The following is a 13,252-nucleotide window of genomic DNA, read 5'->3' as shown; positions in this document are numbered from 1 at the left end:
CTGCCATCTTACCAGAAGTCCGTTTTTTTTGTTTGTTTGTTTTTTAAATCTAAGAGATGAAATGGTTTGTATTTCACTGTAGTTTTTACTTGCATCTCCCTAATTTGGAAGACGGGAGCTCTGGTAGCATAGTGGCTAAGACACTTGCCTGCTAACCAGACGGCTGGCGGTTCAAACCCACCAGCCACTCCTCGGAAGGAAGGTTGGGCAATCCTACTTCCGTAGTGATACTGCCTTGGAAACCCAAGGAGGGGTCGCTATGAGTCGGGGCCGACTCGACGGCACATAACAACAACAACAACAACAATTTGGAAGACAGCTACCTGGCCAACTGACTAGAAGAGATTGATATTTGCATCCATTCCAAAGAAAGTTGATCCAAGAGAATATGGAAATTATAGAACAATGTCATTAATATCACAAGTAAGTAACATTTTGCTGAAGATAATTCAAAAACATTTGCAGGAGTATGTTGACAAGGAACTTCCAGAAATTAAAGCTGGATTCAGAAGAGTGCATGGAATGAGGGATATCATTGTTGATGTCATCTGGATGTTGGCTGAAAGCAAAGAATACCACAAATATGTTTACCTGTGTTTATTGACTATGCAAAGGCATTTGACCATGCAGATCATAATAAATTATGGATAACACTGCAAAGAATGGGAATTCCAGAACACTTAATTGTGTTTATGGGAAACCTGTATATAAACTAAGAGGCTATCATTTGAACAGGCAAGGGAATATTGCATTGTCTAAAATCAGGAAAGGTGTGTGTCAGGGTTGTATCCTTTCACCATACTTATTCATTCTGTATGCTGAACAAATAATCTGAGAAGCTGGATTACATGAAGAAGAGCACAGCATCAGGATTGGAGGAAGACTCATTAGCAACTTGCAATGTGCAGATGACACAACCTTCCTTGCTGAAAGTGAAGATGACTTGAAGCACTTCCTGAAGAAAATCAAAGGATACAGTCTTCATTATGGATTACACCTCAACATAAAGAAAATGAAAATCCTCACAACTGAACCAATAAGCAACATCATGATAAATAGAGAAAAGATTGAAGTTGTCAGGGATTTTATTTTACTTGGATCCACACTCGTGGAAGTAGCAGTCAAAAAGCAGATGTCGTATTGCACTGGGCAAGTCTGTCGCAAAAAACCTCTTTAAAGTGTTAAGAAGCAAAAGTCACTTTGAAGGCTAAGGTGCACCTAACCCAAGCCATGGTATTTTCAATTACATAACAACAACATATGCGTGTGAAAGATAGACAATGAATAAGGAAGACCAAAGAAGAGTTGATGCCTTTGAATTATGGTGTTGGTGAAGTATACTGAAAAAACCATGGACTACCAGAAGAACAAACCCATTTTTTTCTCGGGTGAAGTACAAGTGGAATGCTCCTTGGAAGCGAGAATGGTCCGACTTCGTCTTACCTACTTTGGTCATGTTTTCAAAAGGGATCATTTTCTGGAGAAGAATATCATGCTTGAAAGAGTAGCAGGTCAGCAAAAACGGGAAGACTGTCAATGAGATGGATTGACACAGTGGCTACAAGGGTGGGTTCAAGCATAGCAAGGATTGTATGGATAGTGCAGGAACACAGTGTTTCATTCTGTTGTGCATAGGGTCACTAAGAGTCAGAGCCCACTTGATGGCACCTAACAACAACAACAATGGCTAATCATGCTGAGCATCTTTTCATGTTCTTGTTGGTCATTTGTATTTCTTTCTTTGATGAAATACCTGTTCAAATCCTTTGCTCATTTTTTTCACTGGGTTGCAACCTGATTTAGTTTTAATCTGTAAAACAGAGTTCTCTAGAGACTCACTTTAATTTGTTTTTCAACATAATGTTTGCATGATGCATATTACTAAATGATAGTGATATCATTTAAATTTTAAAAGCTTTCCAAAGGACCCTTTTCTTTTTCTCTAATTTAGGAATGTTAACTCCATACATCTTGAGGTTACCTGCCATCTGTGCTAGCCACCCAGAGTTTATTGTTACATCTGACATTTGTGCAGGACTCAAAAGGGAACATCATCATAACTCACTAGAAGGACAGAACTCACCTTTTTCATCCAGAAATCTTAGTTTTTTATGCTTTGCCTGTACTGGATTTAATGACTGTTCTCAATTTAGCTACATAAGTATGCATTTGCTTAACATCTTTTCTCACTGAGGTTTACTTAATATGAGAAAATTTGTTTCAAGGAAGAATCCAAATGAAAACCCTACGCCTAAAGGTGCTTTCCATTCCACACTCAGAGTAGACATTTTAAAAACAATAGGAGAGATTGTTTTGTTTTTTGAGAATGTCCTTGAAGCCATGATCAACTGCAAACAATAGTTTTTGTGTTTGTTGAAGCTGCTATGAAGACACTAGTGGAATTACTTTTGGGACCCAGATGGAAAAGACACCAGTCTTTCTGCATGATATCTTCTCACCAGCTCAGGAGGGCCAGTTAAATTCAGCTCCAGAACCACTGGCCTTCATTTTTCTGGGTACTAACCATTGTAAAACAAGGAGACCTGGTGGCACAATGATTAAGGGCTTTGCTGTTAATGGAAAAATAAGCTGTTCGGACCCATCAGTGGCTCTGGTGGGAAAAAAGACCTGACGATCTTCTCCCTAAAGATGACAGCCAAGAAACCCCTGTGAGGCTGTTCTGCTCTGTCACAAGGTGTTGATATGAGTTAAAAATCAACTCAGTGGCACCCAACAACAAAAATGTAAACAGGCCCTGCCATTAGCTAGACATAAAAAAGGACCTAGGATTTTGCAGTATCAGAAAAAAACAAGTGAGGAAGCACAAGGCTGGAGTTCAGGCTTTTCTACCACCCACCCACATTCACCTTGACCTCCATGTCCCATTTCCCTACCTTAAAGCCCTATTCATAATATAGATTAAAATGCCGTGTGTTTTCACCAAGTCCTCCCTTGAGGCAGTCACATTATTTCCATGCTCCTGTTTCTCATCTGGCCTGCCCTTTCTCTCCAAATTTGCCTCAACAATTTATACAGATAAATTCTGTCTACTCAAACTGATAATCCCTGCCTCCCTCACTAGATGGTAGGTGCTACAAGGGCAGGGATCCTTTTCCTCTTATTTATTACCATTGTATTCATGGGACTGAGCCCAGTGTTTGACACAAAGAAGGTGTTTCAAAAATATTTGTTTAGCTGAATGGATTAGTTCATTCACAGTGTTGGGCCTAAGTCTCTTCACCTGAAGTATACTCACACTTCATCCTTCCCTGAGGTCCTGCCAAAATTCTTTAGCCATGTTAATCTACCTCTTGTAATAGTCAATCTGTTGCCTTTGAGTGGATTCTGACTCATCATGGCCCAGGTGTGTCAGAGTAGAGGCGTGCTCCATATGGTTGTCAATGGCTGACTTTTTAGGAGTAGGTCACTAATATTTTTTCCAAGGTGCCTCTGGGTGGAGTCAAAACTCCAACCTTTCAGTTAGCAGCTTAGCATGTTAACCATTTGCTGCACCATCCAGGGACTTAATTCTTAGGAATAGCCTTTCAAATTTGTTATGTACAATTTAGCATCAGATTATATCCCACACTTCAATCTTCAGGTAAAGACACTGTTGATTAAGTCTTGCCACTTCTAGCTTATTTGGTTGCCAAGTAAATGCAGACCCCTTAACTAGACACTTACATAAAACATCTGCAACTTGCCAGCAGGATTTCCTCTTATATTTTGAGGATCAGCACTGCAGTGTTCAGTTTTCAAGTAAGTCACCTTAACTGGAAGAAAATCTGAGTAACTGCAAGAAATTAGTCAGAAAGAATAGAACAGGCAGCACTGATCCAAGGAATATGAGATCTTCCATATAGCAAAGTCATTTCCTAAGGAAAATAAATCCCCTTGACAGGAACATTTGGTTCTGTCTTTTTTAAAGAGCCCTTTCTTTCCTTCCACACAACACCCACACTCCCATTTTTATTTTTATAAATATTTTATTGTGGTTTGAGTGAAAGTTTACAGAGCAAATTAGTTTTCCATTCAACCATTTATACACATTTTGTTTCATGACGTTAGTTGTAGTCCCTCCACGATAACATCACTCTTCCGACTTTCTTCATGGGTTGCCTGGTTCCACTAGTCCTTTCCTGCCCCTTCCTGCCTCTGACCTTTCTTTTTGGGCAAATGCTCACCTTTTGGTCTCCTATGGTTGATTGCTCTAAAATGTGAGTTAGATTGTTCTAAGTGTGACTGTGTGAGTCCCTGATGTTATTACTCACTTTATCTGTTTATTTATTTATTTTCCAGAGAATGGCACTTTATTTTAATATTTGATATTTTTTTTTTGTCATGGTGTTCTACCAATTCTTCTGTGTTGGTGTTGTCTTCTTCGACAGTGACTAGGGCCTTTTTGCCCACCAGATTAAAGATATCTTCGGGGGATAGCCTCAGCTCAGCCATCTTCATAGTGAGCATGTCCAGTGTTAGAACAGTGCCCTCTGGAATTTTCACTTTGGCCACCACAGACTTACCCAGCTTCTGGTGGCAGGCCATTTCACAGGACAGCAGCTGCTTAGTTGGGGAGCCCAGGGCCCTTTCTACAAGGCACATGGACTGCACCAGCTCCGCCAGCTCTCTGGGCTCCAGCGAGGCTGAGTGGTCACTGCCCTTCCAGGTCTTGTCCAAAGTTATGTGACATTCTAGAATCTTGGACCCCAGAGCAACTGCAGTCACAGATATGGCTATGCCTGTTTTGTGCCAAGAATAGCATATGGGAATGTCGGGAAAGAGCTTCTGATATTCCGAGATGACCCGCAGCTTGACATCCTTGACCTCAAGTGGGTACGTGCTGGTGCACTTCAGGAAGCAGAAGTGGGGGTTGAGGGGTTTCCACAATCTGGTACATTTGCTTCCTGGTGTCCATTGACTGCATCCCACTGGAGATCACCATTGGATGATGTTTTTTGGCTGTCTTTTCCAGATAAGGAAAATTGTTAGGAACAGATATATGCACACTCATGTTCATCACAGCACTATTTACAATAGCAAAAAGATGGAAACAACCTACATGCCCATCAGGGGAAGAGTGGATGACCAAACTATGGTACACACACAATGGAATGCTATGCAACACTAAAGAATAATGCAGAATCTGCAAAACACCACATGATATGGATGAACTTGGAGGACTTTATGCTGAGTGAAATAAGTCATTCACAGAAGGACAAATATAGTATTAGTTCATTGTTGTGGAGGGTCAAGGAAAGGTTTATATATGGAGGGAAACTTTCTTTGTTGGTTGCCAGGGTTGGGGGAGGGAGGGGGGGAACACTGCAAAAAAAAAAAAAAAGCATTGACCCATGTCACTTTAGTTTTGTGTATTTCAGTGTACATAAATTATATTTCAATAAAATGCATTAAAAAAAAAAAAAAAAAAAAGCCCAAAGTGTGTTTGGCCTTTGGGCAGGGTTTTAGGGTAGGAATCAGCAAACTAAAATCCCATTGCTTGTTTTTGTAAATAAAATTTTATTGTCACATAGTCACAGCCATTCTTTCATGTATTAACTATGGTTGCTTTTAAGCTTTATAATGGTGGAATTGAGTAGTTAGTTGCAAGAGAGAACTTAGGACCCACAAACCTAAAATATTCATTACCTATGCCTTTCCAGAAAATATTTGCCAACCCCTGGGCTAGGAGCTTGGATGATGTCATCAAAATTCCCTCCATTTCTTGGCTATGATTTTTTTCCTGAAATGGAGTCATTCTCTGGCTCCAAGTTCCCAGAAAGTCCTTTCTGATATCATTGCTTTCTGTTAAGAGTCTCAATCGAAAGTAGGACTTCTTTTCCAGTAACTCTTGCAAAAGTCCTAGGATTTTCCCTAAATTGATGACTCCAGGGAGGTACCTATCCTTGAATACATTTCTTACAGTGAGAAGGATGGATTTACACTGATTGGTTTAGGATTGGGTCATACCAGAAGGCCTGGTGCTGGGGTTGTGGTTGACATACCCAAGCCACATGGATTGAGGATGATGGAGAGGTTCTCTAAATCAGGGTCCTGTTACCAGAATAATGGGAGATGGACGCTAGGAATGCAAAACCTACAAATGTCTGTTATAAAATCTCTCCCTCCACCTCATGGTTGGTCACATTATGGTCTTGGATATTTCTCAAGACATGTCACAGAGGCCAGTGTGCGATTTCAGAGACCCTTAAGGCAGTTACTATTAATAAATAACAGTGACCAGTTATTGATGAGGTTCAGTGCCAGACACTGTTCTAAGCACTTTATATATGTTATTTTATTATCCTCCCAGCAGCTCTATAAGCTAGGCATACTTATTTCCATTTTGCTCATGAGGCAACTGAAGAGGGAAACCAGTGCTGTCAAACAGATTTTGACTCACGGTGACCCCATGCATGTCAGAGTAGCACTGTGCTCCATAGTGTTTTCAATGGCTGACTTCTCAGAAGTACATCATGAGGCCTATCTTCTGAGGGGGCTCTGTGTGGACTCAAATCCACAACATTTTGTTTAGCAGCTGAGTACATTAACCATCTGTACCACCAGGGAGGGACTCCAACTGCCCTAAAAGTCCCAGAGCCAGGATTCAAACCTACGCCTGTCTGACTCCAAACTTTAACTATGCTGGCCTGCCTCCCCAGCCTAATATAGCCTCACCTTTCTGGGACTTCCCTGCTACACCTTCAGTGCCCAAATCATGCTTGAGCAGTGAACTGGGAATCGGGAGGCCTGAGTTCTAGTGAATAGCTCTGCCACTAACTCACTGGATAACTTTCAGCAAGTTACTTACTCTGTTTTTAGATTCTCAGTTGCCTCATCTGTATGAATAGATTAAACTACCAGTGATTTGCAAACTATGTTTCACAGAGCACAGGGGCTTCTCTGGCAGTGCCTAGGATCTGCCATAGGGAGCAAGGGGACACCAAACAAGTGTTCCCCCAACATTCATACCATCCCATGATCTCCATTGCTTTCTATTTGGCTTCTTCTTAACTCATATATATAAAGAATAAAGGTTTCTGATTCTTTTGTTTTTGTTTTTTAACCATGGGACTAGAAAATCTCCAAGGTCTCTGTTAATATTATCTGCTTGCTCTTGAAAATCTCCTCTCTATCTTCCTCCACCTATGAAAAGGACAGGGAGGTAGCATCTTCTGATCTCTACCTTCACAAGGGGAAGACAGAATCACCATCAGCAGCCCAAAGCTTATTCCTCTGAGGCCAGACATGCTGCCATCCTCCAAGCTTTTACCAATTCTGACACAACTGCTCCTCCAATGGCCCTCACTACTTCTCTGCTGGGTTTGATAACTTGTTGCAATGGCCACACAGAACTCACAGACAATACTCACGATTATGGGGTTTATTAGGGAAGTAACAGGCTACAGCTCAGGTTGAGGAAGGCGCTCAGGATACAGTTCTTCAATCAGGTCAGTCTCCCCTCTGCTGTGCCTTCAGACATGCCCCTCTGGCCCTTGGCCTCTCAGCCTGGTCTCTGCCTCTGTGGGCTTGGTAAGCTTGCCCCTTTGTCTTGTGCCTCCTGCTTCCACTGTCACTGTCACTCTGCTGGGGCTTCTCTCAGCCAAAAGGTCCAATGCAGGGATCTCAGTTCCAATGAGCTGCTTTACTTCACCTCCAGCTCTTCTCTCTTGATGGCAGTGAGATCCCCTCTCTGCCTCTAGGAAGGTTCATTTTAAGCCTGGCAGAGTGACAAAACTAACTAATCCCAACATCAGACTTCTACACACCTTACTGAATGGTCCCACCCAGTAATCTGGGGGAGTTACAAAGACTATGGCTAGAAAAGCCATACCAAATAATTCACTGCACCACACCACCCTTCTCTGTGCCCTGGATTACATCAACAGGCCTTCTTGTGCTTTGGCTTCCTGTTGGGTTAATAGGAGATGATGGGAGGAGAAAGAGATTGGCTTATTAATTTTTCTGGCTCAGTGGCTGAGTTCCTCTTTCAAAGACTACAGCTTCTGCTGGGTGGCCCCTCTCCTTCACCTCTTTCTGAGTTTGAGTAGCTGCTTCAATTTATAGTCTAGAGATAGTAATGGCTCACTGCTTTTCCTAGCCCTAATTCTCAATTACCCATTTTGAATGGATCATCTACTTTTTCCCAAAACCCTGACTGTACAGTGTACTAGGAGTTTAGCATTTATGATTCTATGTATAGCGAACTTTGGTTTACCTATCCTGTTTTCATATCCATTCCCATACAACTTGAACATCTGCTAAATGCCAGGCACAGTTGACGGTGGAGAGTTCCTTTAGCTCTAATGTTCTTTGAGCTTATGACTCAAAATTCTTTATCAGAAATGATTTCTGTGCTTCTTTATAGCGGAAGTGGGCAGAAAAACAACAAAATTAACTGACATCTGGAGATTTTTCTCAAAACATCTAAAAGTGTAAGCACATGTTTTTCCCAGTCATTATTGCTTGCACTTCTTCACACCGTCCTTTACCAAACACTTACGCAGTGCCTATTATGTTGTAGGCACTCAGCTCAGCCCTGGATATACAGACCCAACACAGGTGTCAAGGAATTCACAGACTCATGAAAGTAAGACAAATAAATGAGCAATCTATGTAACATACTCAGTCATCCCCAGAATGATCCACATTCAGACTCTGAGATATTCTGCAGCATTAACTAGAAGAGATGTTGATGCTCAGAGAAGAAAGGGATTATATCCAAGGGCAGTAACAAGATAGTATTTGAATTATGAGGCCTAGGCGAATTGACCAAGAGTGATTGAAACAGGGAGAACAAGAGTTCTAGATCAAGAGATGAGTGTCGCCACAGGCCTGCCAGAAGTACAGAATGTGCTTTAGACACCACAAACAGTTCAGTTCTACTAGAGCATAGGTGTGGAAGGCATTGGTTGGGTTTGCCATTCAACAGCCATTCATCATTTCTTCTAGCAGAAATAATGCCCCAAATTGAACTTGGGGGATAATCACTCCTTCTGTCATCTCATGAGGTGTGAGGTTGACAACTTTCAGCTCCAAATGTGGGCCCTAATTGGTCACAGTTAATCAGTATATTCTAGACTTCTAGGAAGGTGATTGGTTGAATGGTGGATATGTGCCCCAATTAAGATCAATGAGAATCAGACACAGGACATTTGTTTGAATGTATCAGAGATCTAGTTAGAATTTAACTTTGGGAGTTCTTTTTCCATCAGATTCAAAGCTAAGAGAATGTAGAGATAGGAGCTGCTACAATCGCTTGTGACCATGAGGGGGGAAAGGCTGATTAAGACTAAAGCTAGGATGGGGGAAGGGTAACCAAAAGATGGAGAAAGAGAAGTTGGGTTCTGATCAAGCTACTCTTAAAGCTGAAGTATTCCTTCAGTATTCCATTACCAATCAAACCAACTTATTACATTAATCAGTAAATCCCATTTATTTTGTGAGCCAGTTTTGCTTGGGATTTCTATAATGTCTCCTTAAAAAAATGTAGAAGAAAAGGGAGAAATAAGACTGGAGAGAGAGTTTGAAACCAGAGCACAGAAGACCTGGTATGCAGGCTTTGGACTAGATTCAATAGCAAGATTTTTAGCAGGGAGTTGCCATAATTCTTACATTTCCCTTTATAGTGTTCAAAGCAGTTTCACATAAATTATCTCCACACTTCTGTAGTACATATTATTATCTACAGTTCACAAATAAGGAAATGGAGTCCCAGAAAGGTCAAATGACTTGCTTAAAGTCATGTAGCTCATAAGAAACAGAGCAAAGTCGTAGTCTCAAATCTTTTGATTTTAAATTCATAATGCTAATTCTAAAGCTGCCTCATTGACATGCTGAAAAAGTTGAACCTGAAGAGCTCAGAGGATGCTTAGTACCAAGTATTATGGACTGAATTGTGCGCCCCCCCATATGTGTTAACTCCGCAGGGCCATGATTCTCAGTATTATGTAATTACCCTCCATTTTGTGGTTCTGATGTAATTATCCTATGTGTAATAAAACCTCCCCTCTATGATGTTGATGGGAGCTCTGGTAGCATAGTGCCTAAGGCACTTGACTGCGCATAGTGCCTAAGGCACTTGACTGCTAACCAGAAGGCTGGTGGTTCAAACCCACCAGCCACTCCTGGAAAGGAAGGTTGGGCAATATACTTCCGTAGTGATGCTGCCTCGGAAACCCAAGGAGGGGTTGCTGTGAGTCGGGTTCCACTCGGCACATAACAACAACAACATGATGTTAATAGGGGCTCTGGTGGCATTTGGCTGCTAACCAGAAGGCTGGTTAGCAGTCAAATGCAGATGGCAGTGAGTTTTTTGTTTTTTAATGATGTTAATGCAGAAGGATTAGAGGCAATTATGTTAATGAGACAGGATACATCTACAGCGTTAGGTTGTATTTTGAGTCAATATCTTTTGAGATATGTATTGTAAGGAATAAATGATCCAATACATATATGAAATACTTAGTTCAATGCCTGGCCCACAGTAAGTGTTCAGTAAATAATACTGCAGCTAATTTTTATTCAGTGCTTACCACGAACTAGTCACTGCTTTAAATACTCTACATACAAAGACTTACCTAATTCTCAAAACCTCCCTGGTCCTGTCTTACAGATAAAGAAACCAAGGCCCTACAAGATTATTGTCATAAAGTCTTTGTTACCGGACCAAATGCGGTTCCCTGCCTGGTGCACAGTCAAGCCAAAATAGTTTACACACCGAGACTGAGAGGAGAGAAAATTATTTATTGCAAAGCAGCAGGGCAAGGAGTAGGGGTAGTTTAGTACCCAGATCTAACTCCCTGAGATGCCATCAAACGCAGATTTTATAGGTTTCAGGAGAAGGGGTTGTGCATATTCACAAAATGTTGAGAAATTTGGGGCTTGAACGTGAGAAGATAGAGATGAATCACACTAGTTTCCTGTTATCAGCTGATTGGGGCTTAGGAAGAGGGGAGAGGGTCCACAATTAACTTTTTCCCTTTTGCCCTAATAGCATGTCTGGGCCAGCAAGTCTGTCATCTGCAGGAAGGAATATTTTCCATTCAGTTCTTTAAGGAAATCAATACTCATCTAGTTTACTTATCTATTTCCATCTGGGTGCCAGGGTGGGGAAAATAGTTTGGGGTAATTTAGTTTACTTATCTATTCCCATCCAGGTGCCAGGGTGGGGGATATAGTTTTTACTTTACTCGGTTTCATCTTGATGCCACTTTAGGCCAAATGTTCATCGAACTCTTTCTCTTTTTTTCAAAGTTTGAGACTCTCAGGGCATCTAATTCCACCTCTTTTAAATGGTGACTTCCCTTTTTCTGAGTTACATTATTAGGAAGAAATAAAACTTCTTTCTTTAAAAATACAATGGGGACTTTTCTCTCAGTCTTCCTCCTTCTCCCATTATTCTCAGCGAGTGAGGCTGAACTGACCGAGGTTTTGTCGTCTGGCAGGAACTCTTTGATTCAAAGACTGCCAGCGCCCTGACCTAGCCAGGCCTCTGTTTCCTCCTGGCTGGGAGACTTCTTAGCAGGAGCAGCAGCAGCCGCTGACCTCCCCACCCAGGCAGTCTCCAGAGTTCTTTCCCCGAATTGCCTGGTGCCATCTGCTGGCGAAATTAAGTTAAAATAATAATCACATTGATATTCCCCAAGATCCTAAAAGAGGCTCCAACTGTTTCTCAGCACTTTCCTGAGGCATCCTCAGGGGCTGCCTAGGGGCAGTGTTAGCAGACAGACCAATCTAGCAAGTCCACAGGCTTTATTTCAGAGCTAAAGGGAGTTTAGCCAAAGATGGCTGGTGCCTAATTTCCGTTCAGGAACAAGGCTCCCACTGGCGAAAGGAGGGCATTTCTCAAACCATTATCCCTAAATCAATCCTCTTCCCACTCACTCCACAATTATGCTGTCTTGTCCTGAGCCACCTGTTTCATGCGCTCCACCACATCTCCCTTTCACTACTACCCTATCTTTTCATCAACACTAAGGGCTTGCACATGGAGTCACATTACCATGACAATCGACTACTTAGATTTTTTTCCAAAACATTTCACAGAGAAAAGTTACAAAAGTAGTACAAAGAAGTCCCCTATATCCCTCTCCTAGGAACTTCTTTCAAGTTTTGCCAATTGTGTTCCCAGAAACCCCTTTCAAGTTTTGCCAGTTGTCTCAGTAGCTCCTTTATAGAAAAGGACTCAATTCAGGATCACATGTTTTGTCATGTTTCTTTAGTATGTTTCAATCTGGAACATCCCTCAGTCTTTCCTTGAAGTTCACAACCTTGACATTTTATGAAAATTATATGGCATTTTGTAGAATGTCTCTCAATGGAGGTTTGTCTGATGATGTCTCATGATTGAACCCAATTTATACATTTTGACTGAAATATAAGAAACTGTGAGTTTGTTGCATCCTATCCAGTGGTACACAATATCTATTTGTTTGTGTCTGATAGTATTATTATTGTTACTATTATTTTACTTTTTATTGTAGTTTAGGTGAAAGTTTACAGAGCAAATTAGTTTTCCATCCAACAATTGATGTTATTGATTATGATCACTTTCATTAAGATGGTATTTGTCAGATTTCTGTACTGTGAAGTTACTTTTTTCCTTTTATAATGGTATTGTTGTTGTTGTTGTTGTTGTTATTTGCCGTCGAGTCGGCCCCGACTCATAGCGACCCCTCCTTGGGTTTCCAAGGCAGTATCACTCCGGAAGTAGGATTGCCCAACCTTCCTTCCGAGGAGTGGCTGGTGGATGAAGACTGAAGACTACAGTCTGCAGTATGGATTATACCTCAATATAAAGAAAAAAAAAATCCTCACAACAGGACCAATAAGCAGCATCATGATAAATGGAGAAAAGATTGAAGTTGTCAAGGACTTCATGTTACTTGGTTCTACAACACCAGTGGAAGCAGCAATCAAGATATCAAAAGATGTATTGCATTGGGCAAATCTGCTGCAAAGGACCTCTTTCAAGTGCTGAAGAGCAAAGATGTTTGCTTGAAGACTAAAGTGTGCTTGACACAACCCATGGTATTTTCAATCACCTCGTATGCATGTGAGAGCTGGAAAATGAAAAAGGAAGACCAAAGAAGAGTTGATGCTTTTGTGTTGTGGTGTTGGTGAAGAATGCTGAAAGAACTAACAAATCTGTCCTGGAAAAAGTGCAGCCAGAATGCTCCTTGGAAGCAAGACTAGACAGACTTCATCTCACCTACTTTGGTCATGTTGTAAGAAGGGACCATTTCCTGGAGGA

At 41.3% G+C, this 13,252-nt stretch overlaps 1 protein-coding gene across 1 annotated transcript; it reads right to left on the bottom strand.

Moving 5' to 3' along the window:
- Positions 1-4,329: 4,329 nt before the first annotated feature.
- On the bottom strand, positions 4,330-5,011 carry LOC103201494 (sialic acid synthase-like; the record flags this gene model as incomplete). Its single annotated transcript, XM_042781697.1, is given in 2 exon segments — positions 4,330-4,881; positions 4,883-5,011. Coding segments are annotated over 2 exon segments (681 nt in total), but the record flags the coding sequence as incomplete, so codon positions are not given.
- Positions 5,012-13,252: the final 8,241 nt, after the last annotated feature.

Source organism: Orycteropus afer, unplaced genomic scaffold, assembly GCF_000298275.1.
Source record: "Orycteropus afer afer isolate SDZICR_OR568_19922 unplaced genomic scaffold, OryAfe1.0 scaffold00152, whole genome shotgun sequence".
NCBI classification, from domain to species: Eukaryota; Metazoa; Chordata; class Mammalia; order Tubulidentata; family Orycteropodidae; genus Orycteropus; species Orycteropus afer.
The sequence above is the reverse complement of the archived record's forward strand: the minus strand, read 5'-3'. Positions and strand labels throughout refer to the sequence as shown.